The sequence below is a fragment of the Pangasianodon hypophthalmus genome, chromosome 11 (assembly GCF_027358585.1).
Source record: "Pangasianodon hypophthalmus isolate fPanHyp1 chromosome 11, fPanHyp1.pri, whole genome shotgun sequence".
NCBI lineage: Eukaryota > Metazoa > Chordata > Actinopteri > Siluriformes > Pangasiidae > Pangasianodon > Pangasianodon hypophthalmus.
The window spans coordinates 14,668,593-14,695,291 of record NC_069720.1 but is presented as its reverse complement, the minus strand read 5'-3'; the positions used below and the strand labels follow the sequence as shown (position 1 = coordinate 14,695,291).

The 26,699-nt window shown below is 39.1% G+C and overlaps 1 protein-coding gene across 3 annotated transcripts in view; it reads right to left on the bottom strand.

Annotated features, from left to right (window-relative positions):
• Positions 1 to 26,167, bottom strand: part of si:dkey-121a11.3 (uncharacterized protein KIAA1614) — a 28,574-nt gene extending 2,407 nt beyond the window's left edge. Inside the window, exons 1-10 of one of the 3 annotated variants that reach the window (XR_008302618.1) lie at positions 24,385 to 26,167; positions 19,985 to 20,911; positions 16,067 to 16,130; positions 15,259 to 15,399; positions 8,353 to 9,542; positions 6,113 to 6,239; positions 4,313 to 4,565; positions 3,752 to 3,876; positions 800 to 973; positions 457 to 564 (exon numbers count right to left, since the gene is read on the bottom strand). Coding sequence is in view for 2 of the 3 variants with exons in the window: in XM_026920060.3 (XP_026775861.3) it covers positions 392 to 564; positions 3,752 to 3,876; positions 4,313 to 4,565; positions 6,113 to 6,239; positions 8,353 to 9,542; positions 15,259 to 15,399; positions 16,067 to 16,130; positions 19,985 to 20,876 (2,965 nt within the window). In the remaining variant the exon portion in view is untranslated. Of the gene's footprint in view, positions 1 to 391; positions 974 to 3,751; positions 3,877 to 4,312; positions 4,566 to 6,112; positions 6,240 to 8,352; positions 9,543 to 15,258; positions 15,400 to 16,066; positions 16,131 to 19,984; positions 20,912 to 24,384 lie in introns of those variants that run through there. The other 2 variants (XM_026920060.3, XM_053237963.1) reach the window with 2 other exon arrangements.
• Positions 26,168 to 26,699: the final 532 nt, after the last annotated feature.

Sequence of the window (26,699 nt, the reverse complement as noted above, 5' to 3'; positions counted from 1 at the left end):
GACTTGACACAGTTAGATACACAAGGTATGGCGTTTACAATGGAGAAGTATACAAAAGTCTGCATAGTACAACTTAATCCTAATACATCAAATTAACACAAGTATAGTGATCAGACAAACAAGAACTACTGCTGAAGTGTATATGCACAATGTGTTCCAGGTCTAACAGAAGGATTAAATCTCTGAAGTACACTTTTTGGAAGCGGTGCAGCCATTATGTGCAATAAAAATGTCTAGTACATTATTGAGACAACAAAGTGATGTTTATATTAACTTTTCCTAGGCACAGACAGTATTTGGGACTGTGTGTTAGATTTCGGAGTGGCTTACTGTCCACAAAAGCCAGCATATGATATTTCCAAAGCTGGTGTTTGAGAGATCTAGGTGTTACCTGAGTCTGGTCTGCCTTTCCCACGGGAGATGAGGAAGCCGAAGGGCCTGTCTGGAGGCCGGTTCAGCTCTAACAGAAATGTCCCATCAGGAAACGCCTGAGCGACTCTACCCACTGAGCGCATAGCACTGGGGCTGCCCACGTCCTCTACGCTCAGTGCACGCTGGAGACCCCTACACACACACACACACACACACACACAAAGTTGTGCTCTAAATCACATTTTCACTTCTAAAAAGTGTACAGTGCCATATTTAACCAGTCAGGAATGTGGCCTTTGTGTCTGTCAGGTTTTAAAAGTAGAATGCATGCAGGAAGACATTGTTTACAGATCGTAACAGAAATATAATATCAAGTAGAACTGTGAGACTAAACACAGATCCTAAATCTGTATCAGAATGACAAGACCTCCTCAGATTTCTGTTTATTTATCTTCACCCTCCCCCTCTCTCCGTCTGTCCAACCGTCTCCCCCTCACGTCTGAGCTGTTTATAGCGGCCGCCTCTCTGACTGACTCAGGGAAGGTGATGTAACCTGCAGCCTGGCTTTGTAACTCCTTACTGGAATTTCTGCTCTGTCCTCCTTAATTGACCATTGAAACGCACACACACACACACACACACACACACATACATACACACACGCATAGACACAATCAAATCATCACTTTGGCTGCAATATCTCACACACAGCACATTTTCAGACTGTGTCAATAGCACATTACACAAAACTACTGACTAGCAATCTAGAATATTAGTACATAGAACTTACTTTCCTAAAATTGTCAGAAAAATTATGCTAAATTCAGTGCTACCTGATGTTTGCTAGTTTATAGGAATACCAGTGTTTTTTCTATTTACTTGAAATGTACATATAATGGAAGTCTAAGGGCAGCTGTTCCATCAAATTCCACCACATTTATACAAAATTTTTTTTGTAGAACACTTTCATGAATTCTTAGTCATACCCACTTCAAAAGCCGTATAATTCATCCTTTCAGAGATGGGACTTCAGAGAGAAGAATTTGTGTGAAGCTACTTAGATACAAAAGCTAGCAATAACATTAGTGGTAAAGCAATTTGTATTTGCTTTTCAAATCTGCACTAACAGTAAGAGGACTCAAACAAGTGGAATCATTTGTCACTGATTCAAAGTGGTCAACAGACTTGTTCTATGTAAGGTTGTAGCAGATTCCACTCTCAGTAACAAACACTCTGGCTTGGTGAGAGTAACCTGGCAAAGACCACATCTGCACCACCAGTCTCCGTCTGTTGCACCTTCTGCCTGCCTCGGCAGGTCACATTCCCTCCATCTTCTATTCTTCTCCGTCTGTCACAGCTTCTCATCATTATATTCACATTCAGAGAGATCAATCAAACAATTTTCTATTGCTTTCTGAATCAGCATATATTTTGTTCCAAGAAACACAGTACGCTAATGAAGAAAGCAACTGTTTAACACTGCTAGTTTAAAGTAACTCAGGGTGAAAACACTGCTGTGTTCCTTTTGCAGACAGTGTTTGCTGTGCTGTGTGTATTTATATATTTTTTTAAATGCAACGTTCATTTACACTTCCAGTTTGTAACCACAGACAGAAGCAGCAACACCAACTAGGAGGTCCTCCCTCATGTCATCTTTACAAATGGGCCCTTAAACATGGTTTTTAGCTAGCTAGGTTATGTATGTAATACCTTATTTTATTTAATCCGTAACTTTGTAGGAGCTAACTAGGCTATCCAGTCTAGGAATTTATGTTTAGCTACACTAATTATAACCATTCTGTGTAACTTTAATCATCTAGATTTATTTAATAACTTAATTTATAGAGCTATGAGACGGCTAGCTATTTCTATTTAGCTAATGTACTGCAGTGACCACTCCTCATTGTAAAAAGCTAGCTTATTCCAGTTATTCTCAAAGTTTGGTCCAGGGACACCCTGGGGTCATTAATGTTATTATATTTATTATCAAGTTCCTATAGTTATTAGCCTTTTTGACTGGTGGACTGGTTGAAATTTGGTGACTTTTTAGATTACTTTAACAAATTTATATATAAAAAATATCCTAGCCATAATTCGAGACGGTAGTGACTGTCCTGCATTCAATACGGCTCTCCAGCTTACATCACAGTACATACACTGAGTTGTTCTTGCTCCCTGTTGTTCCCAACGACCAATCACTAATCACTATTGTTCCCAATGACCAACCACTAATCAATGTTGATCTCAGTAACCACTCATCACCATTGTTCTAAATGACCAATCACTGATCACTATTGTTCCCAGTGACCAATCACTGATAATCATTGTTCCCAACAACCAATCACTGATCACCATTGTTCCCAACAACCAATCACTTCCCAATAACCAGTCACAACTGTCTTCCTGGTGATATTTACTCGAAATAAAAGTGAGTTATTCCATCTGTAACTGTTTACTTTGTGTCTATTACCCGATTCTCCCTCTTCAGTTTGTCTGCATTCTTGATAGGAATTATAGTATTCTGTAAATATGTAAATACTTATTTTGTAGTGTCTTGACCAAAGAGGACTTCTTTCTAGAAGAAATATAATCAGTGATTTTCTATTTTGATTAAACTATATTCTACATGTCTTTAGAAAATTTTCCTTTCTTCTTAGTGTGACACTTTTTGATATGCAGATAATCATGGCAATACAATGAATATCCAAAATAGTCACCTGGCGACTTCCAGTGAAGTTCTGAGCAGACATTAGCTAGTTTCCCCAGAATTGGCAGCATTGTCAGTCTATTTATACTGTACTAGTAATACTTGTTTGTATTACTTTGTGTTAACACAGTTATGGACACTCCCTGTGTATGAGTGTTTAGAGTAGTAGCCTATATAAGTATGACATCTGAGACACAGACAGTGTGTTAAATTTCACTCCTGCCTTTCTGTCTCTGGCAGGCTTACACACTTCTATATTTAACTCTGTCTCTTTAACACACATTCTCTCTCTCTCTCTGATGCAATAACTTCTGGGGTCTCAGTCAGGGAAAAGTATGCAGGCCGTTGCACAACACACCAGCTGCTTGGCAGGAATACACACGCTGCCAAAATGCCATGCTTCACGCTCACTTCATTCACAACATTGTGACATTATAAGCAGTGTTATTCGCCGATAAGGACAGCAGAAGGAGCTTTCACACATTTGCAGCATGGACAGTTTCAGGAAGAACAAACAGCCTGTGTGGAATGTTTTAAACATAGTTGTGACTCGAGCCAGACGAATGACGTAATGGGCGTGTACTAGATGTACACTACACTTAGTCTGTGTTTGTATCTGTGTGTGTGTGTGTGTGTGTGTGTGTGTGTGCGTGCGCGCATGCGTGCATGCACCTGGAGAGGGCGGGGCTACAGGGCCGTTCCCCTGGTGTATATACAGTAGAGCGCTCCGGCTTCCTCTTGGGAGACTGGAGATTCTGCACTGAGGAGGATTTCTTCAGCTGAGAGAAGGGAGACGCCTGGTGGCCAAAAATGAAACTATTATTATTATTACTATTACTATTATTATTATTATTACTATTATTGTAACATCGTTTTATATGATCAGAAATGTTTACTGAATATTAACACAATAAAATGTTATTATTAATTTTATAAACTGTATTATGTAATACAGTGCAATACCCTAACAATTATTATTATACAATATTAATTATTATTAAGAATTAAAATAAAATAATTATTATCATTATCATTACTACTACTACTACTACATTATATTAACATAAAATACTATTTCATTATATTACAAACATAGTTTCGTCTTCTTCTTCTTATTATTATTATAAGTTGTCAATCAATTTAAAGGCCTTAAGCACTCTATTAGCTATGAAAAACAATAAACTGTTAGGATGCAGGTAATGTGTTGACTAGAGTTGTGTAAAGAGGACGAACCAGACGGAGGTTCTGGAGCGAGGGTGCCTTCTTTAGTGTGTGTGGGTGGCTGGGGGTTTCTGAGGAGTTTGTTCTGGGTTTGAGTGGCGGGCCGAGCTGCTCCATGCTGCTGGAGTGACTCTTACTAATCCGTCTTCCTGCATTCAGACCCATGGCCGAAAAGAAGCGGCGCAGGGCCTGCTGAGCTTTACCCTCCCTTTGCTCAGCTTCTGGGGTCATGTTTCGATCGATCAGCCGGAGGTCAGAGGTCATACTGAAACAAGATACATTTATTGTAAGCACTATGTGTATAAGATTTAGATTAGAGTAGTTGACATTTTTATTTCAGATACTTTTATGAAGCAATACACTGGCATTCATCAGAAGCTGAATGAACATGCACTTTTTTACAGTTAAAATATTAAATAAGTGTCCACCAATATCTTAAACCTATGTATTAAAGGAATTGGCCACTTGTTAAGCAGTTAAGCCTATAGATAAAAGGCTTATAGACAGTCCCAGTGTAAACTGTAAGCCAAATATACCCCACTGTCCACTTTATTATCACCTGTACACCTGCTCATCCATGCAGTTATCTAATCAGCCAATCATGCGGCAGCAGCACAATTCATAAAATCATGCAGATACAGGTCAAGAGCTTCAGTTAATGTTCACATCAAACATCAGAATGAAGAAAAAAGTGTGATCTCTGTGACTTTAACCGTGGCATGGTTTGAGTATTTCAGAAACTGCTGATCTTCTGGAATTTTCACAAACAACAGTCTCTAGAGTTTACAGAGAATGGTGCAAAAAACAAGAAGCATCCTGTGAGTGGAGGGTCTGCAGTCTGAAACACCTTGTTGTTGATGAGAGATCAGAGGAGAATGACCAGACTGGTCTGAGCTGACAGGAAGTCTATAGTAACTCAAATAAGCACTCTTTACAACCGTGGTGAGCAGAAAAGCATCTCAGAATGCACAACACATCAAACCTTCAGGTGCTACAACAGCAGAAGACCACATCAGGTTCCACTCCCATTAGCCAAGAATAAGCATCCGTAGCTTTCATGGTCACAGACTCACCAAAATTGGAAAGTTGAAGACTGGAAAAAGGTAATTTTTTTGCTATTCTCCAACTGTCCAGTTTGGGTGAGCCTGTGCCCATGAAAGCCACAGAGTCTTATTCTTGGCTAATGGGAGTGGAAACTGATGTGGTCTTCTGCTGTTGTAGCCCACCCACCTCTATGTTCGATGTTTTGAGCATGCTGAGATGCTTTTCTGCTCACCGTGGTTGTAAAGAGTGATTATATGAGTTATTATATCCTTCCTGACAGCTCGAACTAATCTGGCCATTTTCCTCTGACCTCTTTTATCAATAAGGCGTTTCCACAAGCAGAACTGTCGCTGAATCAGTGTTTTTTGTTTTTTGCAACACTATGTGTAAACTCGACAGATTGTTGTGTGTGATATATGAGAATGAATGATACAGGTTCTAAACAATGCTCTGTGTCATCTCATCTCAATATTGGGTTTGTATAATCCTGCTTTCACCACCAGGGGGCAGTCATGTTATGATCAGAATTAAATTAAGCACCTTGCTCATTCTGACCTCTTTTTTTGACCTACTTTTCTGTCCAGTCTGGTTCAGCTCTTTGTAGGTTTGTGGTGCAGAAATGAAAAAGAGCTGAACAACCTAAAGTCTTAACCAAAAAAAGAGGATTACAAAGTACTGCAATGGGCTTTAGACCGATCCGGGACTTTCTGGAAGAGAGCTGTCTCATTCTGTAAGAATTTGTCTGTCTCTCTTTTTTTACTGACTCACGGTGAAGGGCTTGAGCTGTCCTCCCTTTGCTCCTCGGCCCTGATAGGTCCTTGAACATGTCCATTATTCACAGATGTTTTGGCAGGGCTAGCTGCTACCGCCACTCTGATTTGGTCCTGTGCCAAACCTGGGGAAAAGTTTAAAGATTAGATTGCACAGGTATTGATTGGATGAAACCTGTATGTTATTTTATGAACTGGAGTTGAACCTGAGCAACAGAAATACTATGTCTGTGTGTGTGTGTGTGTGTGTCGGGATTAAGCTAAGTTGGCATGTACGAGCAAAAGAAAGACCATGAACGAGACATATAGATAAGAGTCAGACAAACAGCAAGGCCCAGGTGCAGAAAAAAGCAGACAGAAAGAGAGAGAGAGAGAGAGAGAGAGAGAGAGGTGAACAGGGCTGAATGGATGCCATGCTGAGAGCCCCACTGTGCTCAGAGCTCAGAGAGATTAGAGGCCTGTGACTCCACCAATCTGCTGACAACAAAATCCCTGCTCTGTCTGGAGCTTGACACTAACACACATCTGCCATGCTGCCTACACACATTCTGTGAAGCAACAATCAACATTCAGTATGTTCAGTATGGCAAGCTTCACTCCTAGTATTTCCTGGAACATAGAAAAGTTTTTACTCCTGTGGAAAAAAAAGTTTTTACTCCTGTGGAAATGTACCTAAAGTTCCTAAAGAGGTTTCTGTGGTAGTGATTCACCTATAGACATTTACTCACACACCTACATTACACATGCTCTCATATAAAATCTGTAATGGTATATTTAAAGTTCTATAGTATCTTTTTCACACTGTTCTGTACAAAATATTTCTTTCTTTTAATTTTTTTAACAATACCTGTATTACACCTGATGAGATTTCTGTTTTGAAATTAAACCTCTTTGTTTAAATCAGATTATACCACAGTGCTGTTGAATTCTCAATTATGATTGGTTAGGAGACAAATTTTCTATAACAATCTACATATATATAACTGACAATAGTTTGAGCTCCAAGGTTTATATTAATGCACTCTAACTAATACATTATCTTTCTATTGTAACAGCTTACTCAGGGTCTTGTATGGCAGATGCTTGACATAAACAGATTTTAAAACAGTGTATTTAGACATGTATTTAGCTTTTATGGAAGGAGTCTCCAGGAAAGTCTTCAGGACAGAGATCTTTGCACTTTGTGGTTTCTCGGTTAAGTGACAAAACTGCATTTTGTGTCTTATTAAATTAAGAGAGTGAAACGAGAGAGGCTGGTAAGGGAATGACTGTTTATAGCTGGTATATTATAAGTGATAACAGGAACTAACTTGTTTCGTGGATGTTCCACAACATTCACTATAAATGGGTATTGGAAAATAATCAACTTTGGGGTGGTAACAGTAACTCCGCTTTGTCATTGATTATGTTCCTATAACAGCACACCCTAATGTGTTTTATTCCTTACATAGTAAACATGTAAAAATGACGTAGGCATCAGTGTATGCTTATGTGAATGATTGGTTCAGTTTGCTCTGTGTGTAGTACATAAATGCCTTCTTCATTCTTAAAATAATTTTTTTCCAATAAATAAAATTTGGCTTATTGACTATATTTCAGAGATAACATTTCAAAAGATAAACTGGGATTAAAAAAAAAAAAAAAAAAAAAAAAAAACACATCTGGTGTCCGAAGTTCATGTATTAATTTTGTGCTAATTTAACTCACAAATAATATGTCTTCTCACCCAAAATCTTCTCCGTAGATATCTGCCTTAAATCAAATCCAGTAAGGAATGTAATGCAGACTTTTCAGTGTGTTCTAGTACACAATATGACTTACTGTATTCTATAAATATGAACAAAACTTCATTGTGTCACGAAAGCTGTAATGTGGCAGACATCTTGGACAACCAGAACTCTTGTCCTTAGTGCAATTTTGTAGACAGAGTTGTACCGGACAATAAAGCTTCACTTCGAACAGAAAATTTCTGCAATTTTATATTTTTTAAATTAGAAGTTAGATTAACTGGTGTAAAAATTTTCCTTGAAGCAAGTATAGTTTTAATATTTAGGCATGTATTTACAAAAAAATATTTTGGGTGTCCATGTAGTACATTTTAGTGAAACCTTATATGTCACAGCCAATATTATAACCATATATAATTCTTCATTTGATTGCATGAAACACAATTTATATAAAAAGGAATTGTTCAATTAAATAAGGGTGTAATTATACACTGGTTTATATAGGACTGACCTGCTTGTTGGGAACCATGTTGCCCTGGTATTATGGTTCTCTGGCCATGACTGTTGCTACCTGCTAGTTCCTTCATGATGGAGTTTTTAGATATCAAAGTGGTTTGTTGAGGATCAGGGTTTCCTTGAGGAATACCCTCCAAATTTGATTGCTCCCCACCCTCTTGTACAATGTCTATGTGCATGAGATGATGGTGTTGAGAAGGCATGACTCGCTGGCCACTGGGACTGTCCAAATTCAGAGCAGATTTTTTGGGCTGAAGAGGCGGCGAAACAGGCTGAGGGAGCCCAGGAACTGATTGAGCTCCAGGCACTTCTCCTCTGGAGGCCACTGAAGGCACACAGGCTTTAAAGTTAGAAAGAGACTTACATGTTCCCTCCACCTTTATCTCTAGAGAATCTAGGGCATATGGGTTTGGGGGTAGAGCTATAGCTCCATTAGACATGGGTGTGTTCCTGGAAATGCTTGGTGATCCTGGTGTTCTGAGCCCATTGGCAGCAGTGGCCCTTATCTCGGGACTGCCATCCCTCTTACGACTTTTTCTTTTCTGCTTCTGTAGAGTCCCTCTACCACTACCCACACTGCCTGTGGCTCTACAGTGTGTGCCATCGCTCTCAACAATGACAGGGCTCATGGCACCTATGTAAGTCTCTTTAATCTGCTCTATTCGCACCAGGCGGTTAGGCAGTGTGGGTGCAACCCAGCATGGCACAGTCCTTCCCTCAGATTCTCCGTTAGCAGGTGATGGTTGCTTTTGAAAGAAGCGGGGGTCTGAAAAATCTCCATCCAATATTGTTCCACAAGAGTTGCACTGTTGACCCATGGTAGCGGGTTCATAATGACTATTAATGTCGGGTAAGTCCTCCTGACTCCTCCTGCTTTTGTATTTGTCCTCGGGTCTCTGGCTGTTGATGTACGTTGCCAAACTGGGTTTGGCTCCCAGCAGTCCCTGTGCCCTCTCTCCAACTCGTTTGCACTGCCGCTCCAAGTACCGCACTTCAGCGTCTTTCTCTGTCTCATCTTGAAAACGCACACGCGTTGGAGACTGCCCATGCGTTCGACGGCGACGAGAGCCTCCAGTCGAGTCACTGCTGGAGGAATCACTGAGATTTCCGGAGCCAACCACCACCCGTTCCGTACCCACAAGAGGAGCCTGCTGCACAGGTGCTCCGACCCAGGAAAGCAGCTCCCTGCAAAAACACACACATATACACAAAACATCACTAATCTGCTGAATACAAACACAGACACGATAGACATGTGCCAACAATTGGTTATATAATTGCAATATTCAGCATGTATAATATAGATATTGTTGATATTGCATTCTTGGTGTCTGTGTAGCCAGCATAAGGAATGCTGTTATGGGAAAGTAATCAATGACCGGGTGGTGTAATGCCGCTGACATGAAGCACATCCCAAACTGGTTTGTTTGTTTTATACCACAGTGATTTTTTTTTTCATTAAATGAATGACCATTTATCTGTTTATAGTTACATTTAATGTTGTTAAACATTGACAAAATAGCTTAATTCCTGTTATCACTTCCCTCGCCAGAGACTCTTTTTTCTCTCCTGAAGTTAACTAGACAATAATTTAGCCCTCTGTCCTGAAGACTTTCCCATGTCTGAAAACTTAAAGTTACAGCTTTACCTCTGACTGTAAAAAAGCACTGACACTGGAGACTCCTATAAATGCTAAATAAATGTCTCCTCACAGAAAACTACAATTAAAAAAAAATTTATGTAGAATGTCCACCACATGAGTTGCTGTGAAAGATAATCAACAACTTCTGGCCAATTAAATGTGAGAATTCAACAGTTCTTTGGTGTAAAGGTCTTTAGTTTGGACAATTTTGAATGCCAGCATTACATTTTCTGCTAAATCAATCCCAAAATTCTATTATCTGGAGGAGAGTTTGATGAAAGAGGTGAAATAAACACATGGCAGACAGAACCGTTCCTCCCATTGCTAACTGAGGAATTAGTTTTACTAACGTATTTAAAATACAATATGAGAGTCAGAGCAGATGACAAGGCAGCCCTGAGAACAGCGAGGGCCAAACTGTTCCGGGCCATCAGAGAGGCAAAGCGCACACACGCACAGAGAATCCACAACCACTTCAAAGCCAGCAGAGACACGCGGCGCATGTGGCAGGGCATCCAGGCCATCACCAACTACAGGACAACATCACCTGCCTGTGACAGTGATGCCTCCCTCCTAGATGCACTGAACAACTTCTACACTTGGTTCAAGGCACAGAATGGCGTGACGGCGAGGAAGACCACCCCTCCTCCCAATGACCAGGTGCTGTGCCTAACCACGGCCGATGTGAGGAAAACTCTACACAGAATCAACCCGCGGAAGGCTGCTGGACCAGACAACATTCCTGGCAGGCTGCTCAGAGGATGTGTAGGCCAGCTGGCAGATGTTTTCACGGGCATCTTCAACACCTCCCTGAGCAGCACCGTCGTTCCGACTTGCTTCAAGACACACACCCCTCTCACACACTCTTCACCCTCCTGCTGTCTGGTAAACGGTACCAAAGCATTCAGGCCCTCACGACCAGACTGTGCAATAGTTTCTTCCCCCGTGCCATCAGACTCCTCAATACTCAGAAACTGGAGTGAAGGAACACACACACATACATATATACACACACAACTGAGCATCCTCCATAGACTGCTACACTATTTCAGCTACTTATATTGTACTCTTGTACTCTTTGCACTATTCTCACTAGATTCACTTTTAAATAGAACTGTGTACTGGTCGGCGCTGCACTGGGACTTACTGTGCCCATTGTCTATCCCAGTAGTCATTGTACTGTCTTGTGCTGTCTGCACATGTTTGCACTTGTGCACTTGATGTATAAATTTATGTAGTCCTTTGTAGTTCTGTGTTGTTCTGTGTTTGTCTTATGTAGCACCCTGGTCCTGGAGAAACGTTGTTTCGTTTCACTATGTACTAACTGGCTGTATATGGTTGAAATGACAATAAACTCCACTTGACTTGACTTGACTTGATAATATTTTGTGATAATTGTGACAAAAGAACATGCAATTATGATATTAGAATTGTATAATTACACAGCACACAGTAAATAAGTACAAATTTGTTAAACCCCTGTGTATGTATAGATGGAGAACACACAGACATATGCAGAAAAACACAGACACATGCCAAAGTGGCTGGAGATTTCCAGAACTGAGACACAGATTCAAGGCTAAATTCCTCTGGAATTTCTCCCTCTGTTTTAGCTAAACGACCACAGCATTCCCTACATACTTCAAATTAATACTTCTTAATAATGGGCCCCTGCTGCGTAATAACATGCTGAGTCATAATTTCTACAATGTCTATTCACTAGAATCTGCAAATGCGATTGCAAGCCAACTTAATACTGTAATGTTATTGTGATCCACTGAAGAAGATAACACTGGGGACTGAGAGGAAATCATTTAGCAGGACCGTGATAGCAGTTTCGGGAGGCAAGGTATCCTCAGCAATACTACTACTGCTACTACTACGCATATTATTTTTGTTGTTGTTGATATTATTATTATTATTATTATTATTATTATCATTACTACTACTACTACTACTACTACTACTAATAATAATAATCATAATAACAGAATGCAAAAATGAGCTTTGAGAGCTGCTTCAGATATCATTTTTAAAAAATATGTTCTTTCTTTTTCTCCCAAATTTATTCACCTGTCAATTCCCCATCACAAGCCAGCTCTCTGCTATCATACCGAGGAGGGTGAAGGCTAACGTGTGTCCTCCATTACACGTGATGCCAGCCAACCACATCTTTCTGAACTGCTGCTCTTGCTGTGTCGCTGGGCACAGCATCTATGTTTTTCCACAAACATGAGCTCATACACACCTACAACTGGCTAGTGTCAGTATGATTGACAGGTGAGAGAGTCATGCCATCCCTCACAGCCAGAGAACATGGCAAATTATTTGCTCCCTTAGCTCCCAGCCATGGATGGTTGTGGTATCATTGGGATTTGAACTCACAATCTCCCGATAGATACCCTGTTTAAACCAGAACCACACCAACTATGTATACTCTACTGTAGTCTAGAACGTAAGGAACATTTTGTAATTAGAAGCTGAAACTAGGTTCACCCATTAAAGTAGCAATTACATGAATACAGGCAATATGCGGAATCGAAAATATATGTTTATAATAGGAGCAGTATGAGAGCATGCTTATTGCAATAACTCTTCAAAATCATTCGGAAAACAATAGCAATCTGCCTAATCTGTTTTGAATGCCACAAAAAAGGGGGTATTTTCTTACCAAACAAGGAGTAGCTGTTAGAATGGCTCACTCATCTGTGGTGTGTGTGAGTGTGTGTGTGTGTGTGTGTGTGTGTGTGAGAGAGAGAGAGAGAGAGAGCACCGAGGTATTGAATATGGCCCTGGATGATGAGAGGTGAAGATCAGAGACGCCGGCCTCGTGTAATTGTTGTATAATTCAACATGCCTTATATAACTCAGCTATCATGAACAGAAGTGAGTGTGTGATTCTCTGAAAAGGATAAGGCATTGTCTACTCTGTTTAGTAGAATGATTTAATTTACACTTATCACTACTGGGCTGCTGATCTTTATATCTAGCGTATTGGCTGCTATACACAATAATATACTGTGGGACCAAAATAAATAGTAGTGAACATGGTTGTAATGAGAATGAAAGAACATTTACAAGAATACATATTATATAAAGAACACATAGACAACATAATGGATTTACTACACACAGATGTATAACCAACACATGTATAACCAACAAACGGCTCTGCATGTTTCTTAATCACAGTAATTGCCTGATGTTTGATCATAATTTATGATATTATCATGATGTTGTAGCACAGCAATAATATCACAAATCTCTCATCCGTTATCAAGTGAACACAATTATGGGATTGCTTTGTCTGAGAATGATAAACGCAATGTGAAATTCATGACATTTGGACAAACTATGGAACCTTTTCCACCAGACAGTGCAATCTAGCACAATATGGTAACAAAACTACGATCTGCCATTTTGTCTTTTCCTATGCCAGGTGACCCGTACTGATGTTGGTTACCATAATTACCAGGGTACCAAGCATACCATAGTAAGACATGGGTGGAGCTAGAAATTGTGCAGACCATTGAGTGGTCAAATGTAGTCATCACATCACAGAGCTATTCAACCGCCATGGCGAAAAAAAACCCAAAAAGCGTTAATTAGCTAGAAACACTTAGCTGCTGGACCAAACGTCATGAGAATTAGTCATACCTGGTAACATTTCCATTGAATACAATGAAAATCCTGGAAAGTTCAATTTGCTTTGTTGCTTTATGTCTCTTCACATTTAACCAAAATGCAGAGGACAAGTTAAATCAGATATTGACGTTCTTGCTTCTGTTGTTACTACTGAGCTGTCTAGCATATATGAGCCACTTTTTGAGGATCAAAGCAGTGCTTTTTTTCTTGCAGTGTAATTTATTAAAATACTTCCATGGAAACCTCTTTTCAAAATCTGAGCTGTTTGTAATTGTGAATTCATTAGTGCCTCACTGATTTTACAATTAGTTAAATAGATTTTAAATGCACAGTAAAATTAACAATTTTGTTTGAAGTAAGAGTATGATTTCATGAAACAATTTCCATCATAGTGAGGCAAAGAAGTACAATCACTGGTCAAAATATCTCAAACTGGTTTAGAAAAATGGCAGCGAGTCTTTTGTGAGCCAAAAGAGTTGAGCTGAGCCAACTGATCTGACTCACCAGAATTCCCAGAGCCAGAATTCCCATCAATTGTTGTTACCATTAATGCCAGTTTTGAGTGGGAAATGATGTCACCACCTCACAATCTCCTACTTCACAGGTACTCAGCCAGGATTTAGATATAAAAGTGCTATTAGAAGGTAACAATCTTTATACTGTCTTATAAATGGAACAGGCTTTTACACAGTCATCGCTGGAGCACAAACACTGAACAGAAATTCTGCCTACTGAGGTAATAACAATATGGTGAAGTGTCCACATAACAATGTCATTCATGTTGATTATCACAATATGTTGTATAACATGCCTGCAATATATCACAAGCTTTATATCAAAATTCCACTATCTGGCATTTGACAAGAGGAGAGTAGGTCCTCTTTTGAGTCCTCTTTATGCTGTTTCAAGGAGTTTTTCCTTTTCACTTTTGCCTGGGGTTTGCTCAATAGGAGGTCTATTCAAATACGAATACCTTTATTGTCATTGTACAACAAGATGCAAGTGCAGTTCCCCATCAAGCTACGTATGTCATGTATATATTAAATAAGAAAAAACTATTTTATGCAGATATTAAATAGAATAGAGAAAAAAGAAAGGAATACAATGACAACAGTACAAATATATTTTGTGCAAATATATATTGTGCAATACGTGAGGTCATTTTGCCCAAATATACATTGTACAATATGCACAATATGCAGTGATACATGTGAATCTTCTTTGTGATAGTGAGTGGTTAAATGTGCTATAAAAATAAAATTGAATTGACTTGAATTATGAGAGAGAAAGAGAGAGAGAGCGGGACCTGTTGCTGCTGAAGAGGATTAGACCACTTCATCTCACACATCCCCTAGATATCAACAGCACACTCCACAGCAAATAAAACACACACAACACCCCAAAATGCACACACACACAATTTTACAACCCCTTATAATTCACACACAAAAAAATTACAATACCAATGTGGCCATGTTTTGAACCATTTCAAGGATTCCTGCCTATCAGTGCCTAAGCTTCCCCGGTTGACATCCCCCACCACTTCAGATCCCAATATTCTGCAAAGGGGAGAGCATAAGAGTTAGATATAGAGAAAAAAGAGCATGTACTTACGGCTTGTCCCTCTGGACGGGTAGGATGGTGTGGTCAGCTTTGAGCGGGTTTGAGCGGGCCTTCATGCGAGCACGCTCTAGCAGTTGTTTGGCCTGTTCATGGCGAGGACTGAGCGGCAACTCAGCGCCTGAGACAAAGGGCCTGTAGCCCAGTCAAACACACACACACACACACACAAGCAGACATCAGCTACTGTGCAGCAGGCACACACATACAGCCCAGGATTAAGTGGAGCAGCCCGTCACCACTAATTAGCCTGATGGGACTGAATGTGCATGAGCGTGTGTGTGTGTGTGTGTGTGTGTGTGTGTGTGCGTGTGTGTATAAGTGAGAGAGCTGAAGTGAAGAATTTAATCCTAATGATAAACTCATTTTTAAAAAGAAAAATGTATAATTGTTAATAAGGAGATATTTGTTTAACATTTATGGAAGGATCTGTAGTTTCCAGTGTTAGCACTTTATAACAGTCAGAGCTATATATATATATATATATATATATATATATATATATATATATATATATATATATATATATATATATATATATGTAATCAAAAACTCTAATGTGAACACAATTATCTTGCAAATCATATGAATTTTATTTAGTCGATTAACAATAGAACCATATATATAATTTAGACTCATTTTCATTTTAATTGCTATTATTGATGACAATAATGATGATGATTTTAACTTAGATGTAGATGCTGATATAGATGCTAAAACAATCTGAAAATTTCACTCAACTATAGTTAGTTCTGCTAAGCCCTTTAAACAGAAACATTAAGATCGTGTGTTTTCAGGTCACCTCTGAGTTTGTTCACTGTCATGAAGAGAAATCCCAGAATCCCAGTCACTGTCATTCAGCCCACCTGTAGACATACACACATTTTATCATTTTATTTGTGAATTTCACAATTAATGTTGTATTCCACAACATTAAATGTAACCAGGATGATTAAAGGAACAATATGATGTTCTGTAATTAATAATTCATTTAAATGTTGGCAAATTGATTTGGTATAACAGGAATAAAACAGCGATGGAGTGGTGTGATATGAAGCGGAGGGCTGTTACCACCCAGAAGTTGATTATTTTCCAATAACAGCACATCCTGATACACTATATTACCAAAAGTATTCGGTCACCCATCCAAATGATCAGAATCAGGTGTCCTAATCACTTGGCCTGGCCACAGGTGTACAAAATCAAGCACTTAGGCATGCAGACTGTTTTTACAAACATTTGTGAAAGAATGGGCCGCTCTCAGGAGCTCAGTGAATTCCAGCGTGGAACTGTCATAGGATGCCACCTGTGCAACAAATCCAGTCGTGAAATTTCCTCGCTCCTAAATATTCCACAGTCAACCGTCAGCTTTATCATAACAAAATGGAAGAGTTTGGGAACAACAGCAACTCAGCCACGAAGTGGTAGGCCACGTAAACTGACGGAGAGGGGTCAGCGGATGCTGAAGCGCATAGTGCAAAGAGGTCGTCGACTTTCTTCACAGTAAATTGCTACAGAGCTCCAAACTTCATGTGACCTTCAGATGAGCCCAAGTACAGTACGCAGAGAGCTTCATGGAATGGGTTTCCATGGCCGAGCAGCTGCATCCAAGCCACACATCACCAAGTGCAATGCAAAGCGTCGGATGCAGTGGTGTAAAGCACGCCGCCACTGGACTCTAGAGCAGTGGAGACGCGTTCTCTGGAGTGACGAATCACGCTTTTCCATCTGGCAATCTGATGGACGAGTCTGGGTTTGGAGGTTGCCAGGAGAACGGTACATTTCGGACTGCATTGTGCCGAGTGTGAAATTTGGTGGAGGAGGAATTATGGTGTGGGGTTGTTTTTCAGGAGTTGGGCTTGGCCCCTTAGTTCCAGTGAAAGGAACTTTGAATGCTTCAGGATACCAAAACATTTTGGACAATTCCATGCTCCCAACCTTGTGGGAACAGTTTGAAGCGGGCCCCTTCCTCTTCCAACATGACTGTGCACCAGTGCACAAAGCAAGGTCCATAAAGACATGGATGACAGAGTCTGGTGTGGATGAACTTGACTGGCCTGCACAGAGTCCTGACCTGAACCCGATAGAACACCTTTGGGATGAATTAGAGCGGAGACTGAGAGCCAGGCCTTCTCGACCAACATCAGTGTGTGACCTCACCAATGCGCTATTGGAAGAATGGTCAAAAATTCCTATAAACACACTCCTCAACCTTGTGCACAGCCTTCCCAGAAGAGTTGAAGCTGTAATAGCTGCAAAAGGTGGACCGACATCATATTGAACCCTATGGGTTAGGAATGGGATGGCACTTAAGTTCATATGTGAGTTAATAATGTTGCAGCAATATTGTAGAAATGGTTATATAAAAACCCTCATAGTGCATCCAGAAAACATGCTAAATTGAACATCTTTGAACTAAAGGTTCCTGGAGCTATAATATTCAGAAACCATTCTTAGAATTGGATGGTCTTCCACATGTCAGCCCTAGCTACATAACAGACAACAAGCAGACAAGATGATAGTTAGTCAGGTAGACATAATCTACAGACAGATTAACAGACACACACTCACATAATCTAATTACATATGAGTAATGAAACTTCAAATTGTACTCTCCAGTACACAATGTTTCTGCTTTCACATTTCTGAATCTCTAGCATTCTGAGATCGGATGCATATCAGTTCAACTCACAAGCTGGAATTCTCCTCATGACTGACATTCACTGGGACATTGTACAGATTATTTTCAAATGATTAACATTAATATCACTATGTGCATTAGATGTCCTGAATTTATAGAATTCATACCAGTGTTGGTACTTTAAAATGTTTCTCTACACAATATGTAGCAAAAATACAAATACAAAGATGTACATAATAGCTGTGCTTCAAAGAAATGTCACTAGCTACACTACCTGCTATATGTTAAACGCAATCTGATATATGTTAAAGGTAATCTGCTATATGTTAAAGGTAATCTTCATTCACAATTGATCTCTTCTGCTAACTCTATGAAAAGAAGTCACCTGAAAATTATTTTTCCAAATATTTCCCTTTTTTCTTCACAGAACTCACAATTTTAAAAAAGACCATTTCTTCCTAAGGACTGATAATAAATGTCACATAAAATTTTCACATAGAAATTTGTGGTAATCCATCAGATAACTCAGTGTTATTTAACGAACCACATGAGCTCACATTTTAAAGAGAAGATGGAAGAGTAAGCTCAGAGACTTTATTCCTGTAAAGAGTTTGAAGGTGTTATTATCTGGATAAGTTCAGAGAATTAACAGCTTTTACACTTTTCAGAATGTATAAGTACGAAAAACAAATTTGTGATATGTCATGTAAGCAGAAGGCCCTGTGCTCAGCTATATTAGACACTCAATAATACTATGCTTTTCTGGGACTAAAGCTCTGCACTGGAGGTTAATGGGGTTCATCATCTACCATTTACATTTATTTGAATTAAGGCACTCAGTAGTTATACAGAATCCAGAAAATCCTACTGATTCCTGATGCACTGGCTGTGTCAACTGCACTTTCATTCAACTGTCAAGAAAGAAAAATTTGATGGAATAAAATAAAATAAAATTATGAACATGAATCAGCCTTTAAAAAAAAATATTTGCAAACTACTTTCCTTTCCCCTAGCAAGGAAAATTAAACTAGCTTCCCAATAAATAGCCTTGCTTCTTGTGGTAATGTGACCACCTAAGACTGTTTATTATATGACTGTTACATTAATTAGTGACTCTCCTGAATATGTTGTTCATAAGGTCACTTTGATACCTCTGTTCTGTACATATGTTGCATTAGGTAATTGTACATTTTTTTTTTTTGGTCAAAGCTGTAATTAAAGTGTGATTATGTTTGTGTCCACAAGTAACTGGCTATTTGTGCTGGTCTGCATACTTCACCTACTCCAGTTTCTGTTCAAGCCGTTTCACATATATTGACATATATCATTATCACATTTTTTCCACAAAATATAAAGAAATATACACAAAAAAATCTCACTCTTGCATCATTGAGCCAAAAGAGAAGAAATCGGGTTAAACTTAACTCGTGCCTCTTAAAAATTAAGAGAAAAAGTGCGTTACATAAGAAGTTAATTAAATCAAAATGTCAATCGATTGAATTATCATACATACCATGTATTTTTAGTCAAGGGAACAATTAGAATTTAATGAAAGGTTCTGCAAAAAAGTTAATTTTTAACATTTCCTCCTCCTTCCTCCTCCGTGTTTTGTGTCCACAGTTTACTTCTGAAGTTTTGCACTAGAGCTACAGGGCTAATGTAACTAACAAACAGTGAGTCTATCCCATTGAAAATATTTTACATAAACACATGCCCAAATCTCTACTCACTTCAAACAACATTGCTAAACTACTTAATCCAATTTTATTTTAAATAAACATTTTCTTTTTTTGTATTATCTTTATGGCTTCCAGCTTCCAGTGAAATTCTGACCTCTGTTTTTGGGAGATCCGAGTTGTGGATCAAGGCATAGGTTTATGAAAAAGAAATTGGGTAAATAAATTCAGTTTAGTATGATAGCATTGCAACTCCAGTGTGAAATGAAAGAAACAATCATCAGATGCCAAACATATCTTGTCTTATTGCTTATATTAATTTTTTTACAGAACTATTCTTTTGAGATAATATAAAATTCCTAAGATTCTTAATATCTTTTCAGTGAAGACAGTTAGGTTCTACCTCTGCTATGTGTATTCTCCATCTTCTGATCAGTAATTGTAGCCTGTTGCCCCTCACCGCTCTTCCTTTGGGCTTTCTGAAGCATCTGTCTGAGGATGGTTCGGTTTATCTCCACTTTCTCTGCTAGGGAGAGAGAGCTTCCACTGCTGCAGATGCTTTCTAGACTCTCAGCACGCCACAGATCGCTTCCTTTTGCTACTGAGTCACTCGGCCTGCAGCTCTGAAGATGGCTCTCTGCACTGTCTGACCTTTTAATCTCTTCCTGAACACTGGGATCTGTCCTCAGAGCTGTGTGCCTGGGCATGAGCCCACTTTTAGATTCCTCTCTTTCTGAAACATCACCTCCATTTGATAGCAAAGGCTCTTGCCTGGCGATCCTCCAAAAGCCCTTGGGAGGAGTCCATGGTTTGTTGCGGCACAAGGAAAAATCTTGTTTGGCATTGCAGATGTTGTCTGTGATGTTCTCCAGAAATACTGCTTCTCCATGTCCCATGGAAGTGATGATGCTTTTATCTTCAACAGTGTGGATGGCTAAATCCTCAGCACGAGCTTCCATGTCTTCATCACTGCTGCTGAATCCCCAGGCACCTGTGTGAGAGCATGCTGACATGTAGAACCCAGGTACCGTTCTCCTGTCTTCTTTCATTTTAGAAGGCTGTTTCCAGATTGCTTTGCGCTCTGAGCGAGCCTTCATCTTGGACTGCAGGGCTGAAACTGCAGAGGCATGTTGGGGTAGCTGGGCGTGGGAGCTTAGAGAAGAGGAAATGACAGATCTGAGCACATGGGTGGGACTCAATGGAGGCTGGAATTCAGATTCCTGGTCTGATCTGTCCACCGGGTGGGAGTCAGCAGCCATAGCATTGCCCTCCTCAGGCACAACCACGTCCTCCATGGCCCACACAGAGAGTCAGGTGAGCGTTATAGACCCTATGGAAACAATAGGAAACAAGAGTCACTTGGTGGTTTCCAGTTTCCAGATAAACAGCTACTATTGTGTAAGAGTAAGCTCAGGAATTTTACTCCTGTAAAGGCTTTAAGGCATTATTGATCTGGAAAACATTCAGAGTATTAACAGCTTTTACACTAGAAGTAATATAACCTCATTGTCAGAGTGCATAAAATAAGAACAAATACAAATTTGTGACAAAAGGCCCTGTTCTCAGCTACATTAGTGATACCATGCTCTTCTGGGAATCACTAGAGGTTAATGGGATCATATCTGTCTAGTCATCTCATAATAGCATAAGGAGAGGGAATTACTCAGTTTGTGGACAAACCTCTCTGTTTACTGGCCAATCTACGTCCCTATCTTCATCTATAGTCACCTATGGTTAGTGACTGAAAGAGTGAGATCGTGAGTGCGGGTGGCAGAAATGAGGTTCCTCTGCAAGGTTGCTTGGTCTACTCTCTGTGATAGAGTAAGGAGATCGACAATCAGGGAGAGCCTCGGAGTAGAGCCGCTGCTCCTTCGAATTGAGATGAACCATGTTGAGGTTATTTGAGCACCTTACAAAGATGCCCCGTTGTTGACTCCCACTAGAGCTTTGTCAGGCACGTCCCCCACTGGACTTCCAAGGAGCTGCAATCTGTGGCTGCGGATTGGGAAGTCTGGGCTGACTTTATCAGTCTGTTGCCTGTGCAACCTCCGCCAGGAAAAACAAGGAAATTGAGTGAAAAATGAAAAATATTTTGTAATTTGTGTTTGCTGTAGACTGGTATGCAATTTGTTTGAAAATGATTTTGTGTTCTGTATTTGTTGGTTTCAAAGTACTTTGCATGGTGAAATTATGTAAACTGAAGGTCATGTGATCTGTGGGTTTTAGAGCATGCCCTCGCACCACAGCTGCTTCACAAATTCTTCTGTTTGTGAACAATTCATGAACAACACAGCAGCTTCCAAACAGGAAATGGAGAAGTAGCAATGTATTGACTGATCTGTTTCTATCTATGTTTTAAAAGGACATTACTGTAGTTACTAGATCTTTAATTTGTGTTTATTACTGTGTTTACATTTCATATGATGATTGCTAATGCCTATTATAATTACCAGCAAGCAAAGCTGCTATAATCAGGTAGGAATTTTATGCTCTTACACAATAGAAAAATATATCAACAGGTTAACATATTTAGTACAGTAATACTAAAAAAAAATTAGTTATCGTATAATTGATTTACATTTCAGAATTTTCATTACCAGTTGAAAAGCGCCACTGTGGTTTCTGAAGAATAAACTGCATATTGTTAGCATTAACTCATCCACTAACACCATTATACTAACTTTACTTTTAACAATGGAAGTTCTACTACAGACTTGTCTTATGAAACTTCTGTATTTTCAAAATATACAGCATTATATTTTGTATATCATCAATATACAGCATTTTTGATAGATTTTTGGTCTGAAGTTTTTTTTTATACATTTACATTTGGTGCATTTTGTATTATGTATTAAAATGGATTTGGACTAGCATATCAGGAATTTGATATTCAGTCTGGCATCTTGTATGTCTGTTGTGCAAGGTAAAAAGAACAAGATCAAATTGTGAAGAGTTGGAGTTGTGTATAAAAATTCATCTTTAACTAAATTCTTTCTCATTCTTTTTCATGTGGTTCCACTCAAATCAAAATTTAGACCTGAGTTTGACATTCCTCAAACCTTATTATTTTCCAAAACAGGTTCAAACAGAATTTGAAATCTCACTCTATTGCTGTGATTAAGGATAAACTTGTTGTGCTGACTATAGCTGAAGCTCTAAAGTGCTTCAACAAACCACAAATATGCAATGAATTTGGCAGATACTGAAAAACTGCTGACATTAATTTCATTGTCAAGCCAGAGGAAAGAAATTCTAACAAACTATATGAACTTTGGGCACACAATGGCCAAAGGCAGTGCTGGTTCTGGTCTCCGATGGATGGCTGATAATGAACAACTCCACATTAACTACACTTTACCATTAAATATAATAATTAAAATACTTCATTAATGCACTAATGTGTAAATCCATTTACCATTAAACAATAAATAGGAAGTAAATTATTAGAATGTCCCTAATGTCTTGCTCTTAACATGTACAATTTAGCCATGTTTTGTGAATTTTCTAATTCTTTAAAAAAAAAGACCCTGTTTTACATTTTAGAGCACAATGTAGCCATTGTCAGCAAAGATTCCTTGTGCCATGCTAGTGTAATTAGTAAAAAGAATAATACATATAAACCCATGTTCCTTTTTTGCCCTAATTGCCTTCCATCATTGAAGTAGTTTAGAAGAAAGAGAAACACACACATGCAAAGGTACACTGAGAAAAGAAGTTCATGCATGACTTTTCAAGACTAATTTGATTTAATTATTCCCCTCCTAATTAGGGCTCCCAGCATTTGCTCTAGCTTATCTCTTCCGGGACCATCCAGCATCCCGTGCTGATATATATGCACCGTACCCATGGGTGCCAGGTCATCAGACTAAAGTCAGTCTACCGTGTTTGAGATTAATTATTCTGTGTGAATACACTGAGCAAAAATCCTATGCTGGTCTCAGTAATGGCAAAATTCTGTGAGATGGACATGTGGCTTTCAAAGCCAACTCCTGTAGTGGACAGCCTCACAATTATCAGTGAAAAAGGATTAGTTCTGGGAAACCAACAAAAAGAAAAAAAGCAAGAAATTTGTGTGGGGGCGCAGACTGCTCATGTTGTCTGCTCAAATGTAAGTACGAAACTATCAGTATCTTGGAATCCATATCTCTGGAACTAATGAGGCTATTTCAAAGGAATTTGTTTCTTTTTTTCCTCTTTCCACAACCTGACAATGTCTTTTTCTTAGATTTTGACCAACAGGCATCACTTGAGTATGACAATACAGCTAACATTTTAAAACATATTACATTGTACCCAGTAAAGACATCCTTCATATGACCAGAGACACAGTTTTACTTCAGGTTTTGAAATTCAACAACACAATGCCTTTTGTTAAAAGCCTGAAAGCCCGAGTCTTATGCCAAAGGACTAATGTGTTGAGAATGACTTTGTTGAGAACTGGACCATGTATTAAGTCATTTAAGTCAACTGCAGTATTTGACGTGCATTCATTATATTTTACTTCAGCAGCAAAGTTGAAATATCAAAGATAAGTCAAATAATAGCTAAAACAATATTTTTCTTAAAACGAAGATTTTCCCATAAACTTTGGAAAGGTTTTCAAAGACTCACTGCTACTCAAAAACAATATACAACCCCTGATTTAAGCTGTCTTGTTTCCTAGTAATAAAAGTGACAAAATGCTTTCAGGTAATAGGCTTTAATTTACAATTATATTCATTTAAAATCAAGTAGACAAATTATGCAACTACTCTGAATCATGTAGTAAGTGGAAAAAAAGGATGGCGGACTTCAGCATCTTACCTCATTCTCCCCATTGACGTATGAAGCCCATTTTATGCTGACCTCCATCTGAAAGTCAGTTAACAAGCATGCCACATATTCACATCTAAACAGCCATGTCGGTCCAATTTCTGTTTTAAGTCTCTTTCATAAGTAGCTTTTCCCTTCTTGTTTTTTCTGTTTCTGTTTCTCTGCTTTTCTTGTTCAGCCCAGTTCCAGCTGTTCTGGAGGCGGCTCAAGTGTGAAGAGAGTGTTCTCTGAGTTTCTCTGAACACTCCCACTTCTTAAGAACATGACTTTAGCCTCCTGACTGTTCTCCCTTGCTAGCCCTGTCTACTTTCCTCCTCCATGAGCTACGGTGTGCGTGGGACTGAGTCTGACTGTTGAAGTTCCACATGTGTTAAGATTCCTGTGTTGCTCAGGAGACAGGCATGACCAGCACGGGAAAGCGATAGGCTGGACAACAGGTTTAATGGGAACAAAGCAAACAGGCTATTGGTGAAGCTGCCATCAAGGTCAGCCCCTTGAAGGAGGAGCGTAATTCTACCCTTCCAAAGGAGAATAAAGAAGAGGACAGAATCTTAAACGGCGAGTGGAAAGGAAGTGCAGGAATCTCCAGGCACATACTCCATCTGCCAAAGAATTTCCTTTGTTGATTATGATTTCAGACTTGACTGACTCAGTGCTCTCAATCTGCTCTGTGATTTATAGCCATATCTCAGTGAATCTTCTGTAAAATAATGGCAGAGATCCTAAGAAAATCAAATCTGACAACCTGTTCAAATCTTTGAAGTCAGTAGAAATTCTGGATTAGTAGAGTAGAATGTATAACAGATCCGTGAGCCAAGGCCTGGAGTGAAGGAAAACCAAATGTAACAGAAATCACTGGGCTGGGTCTCGAACTTTATGTGCAGCCGCTGCCAAGGATGCAAAATCCGAGACACCCTCGCCTGAAACCTGAGGCTGTACCAAGAGGCCTCACGCAAAATCACGTTTGTTCTCTCTGCTTCATTTTGAAACAGACTCAACATTCCATCAACTTTGCTCCACTTAATGTGTCAACTACCTACTTGTAACAAGAACCAGCCGTGTTCATTCTCCTGTGAAATGGCCATATAAAGAGACTCCAACTGCCATGGAATGGACTTTTTTCTTTACACATTACCTGCTAAACAGTTAAAGAAAAGTGACTTGAAGTTTCCAAAAACCCTGTGCTACTCAGAAAAAATGCACAAAGACAAGGGGCTTTCAGCATAGCAAAGCAGAAGAATAATTCTGTCCTGTTGACTAATTTTTTAAAATTACACATTATATAAATTTGCTTTTCACTCCAGTGTCAGTAGATCATCTAGGATTTATTACATTAAAAAAAAATCAAAATATTTTCTATAAGAAAGTGTTCAAATTGGCATTACCTTTTCAGTTAACGCATGACCATCTGCCATCCAAAAAGAGCCAAAGTTTTCCATAACTCCCCCTTGCTGCTGATTATACTATATCTGACCCAATGCATGCTGAGTGCTCACGTCTTTACTTTCTTTATACCACTTTTCAGTCACACAATCCCTCTGCTCGCCAACAACTGTTCTGAGTCATCTGTTCAGAAAATCAAGAGGATTAAGATAAAATTCAGTCCATCAACCATTGGCTAGACTTAGGTCCATAAACCACTTCAATCAGGAGCTCATTGGCTTAAGCTGGATGAACAAAAAATCAAATTATATCTGTCAGCACTGACATGAATTCTGCTGAGAACATGAGAGTGATCTTAATTCAGAAAGTGAAAACTAGTCTCTTAGGAACAGGTCCATATGGCACCCTGAAGGGTTCTTTGGTTGTCTCACTGGGATTGATGTTCTTAGAGTGTACACACAATCTTAAAAAAGATCCTTAAGCGTTCTTTGAATGGTTATGGGTTCTTAGTTTCTTGGAAGAGTTCTTTATGAAGCCTTTCTGATAGGGAAACACTCAGTTTTAGGGTTCTACACTGAAACATTAGTTTCCCCAGAGTGACGACTGAAGACCCTTGACCACCTTGGAATTATAATATTTTTGAAGAAAAATTGTAAAATACAAGTACATTTTCCTTGTTTTTCCAAACTCAGAAACCTACCCATAAGGGAGGGCAAACTTTTGCTCCCAGCTGTACATGCAAATTTTGCACATGCTGTTTTAGCCTATGACTAATATGCAGGTTCTTTTTGTAACTACTCATTGGTAAGTCTAAATGCTGTCTACATCTTAGCCTTATTCACATTCATTATAAGACAAATAACAAAGCAAAGTACATTAGTAAAATTGCGCTCTCACAATAAAACACACATGCATGGTGTAAG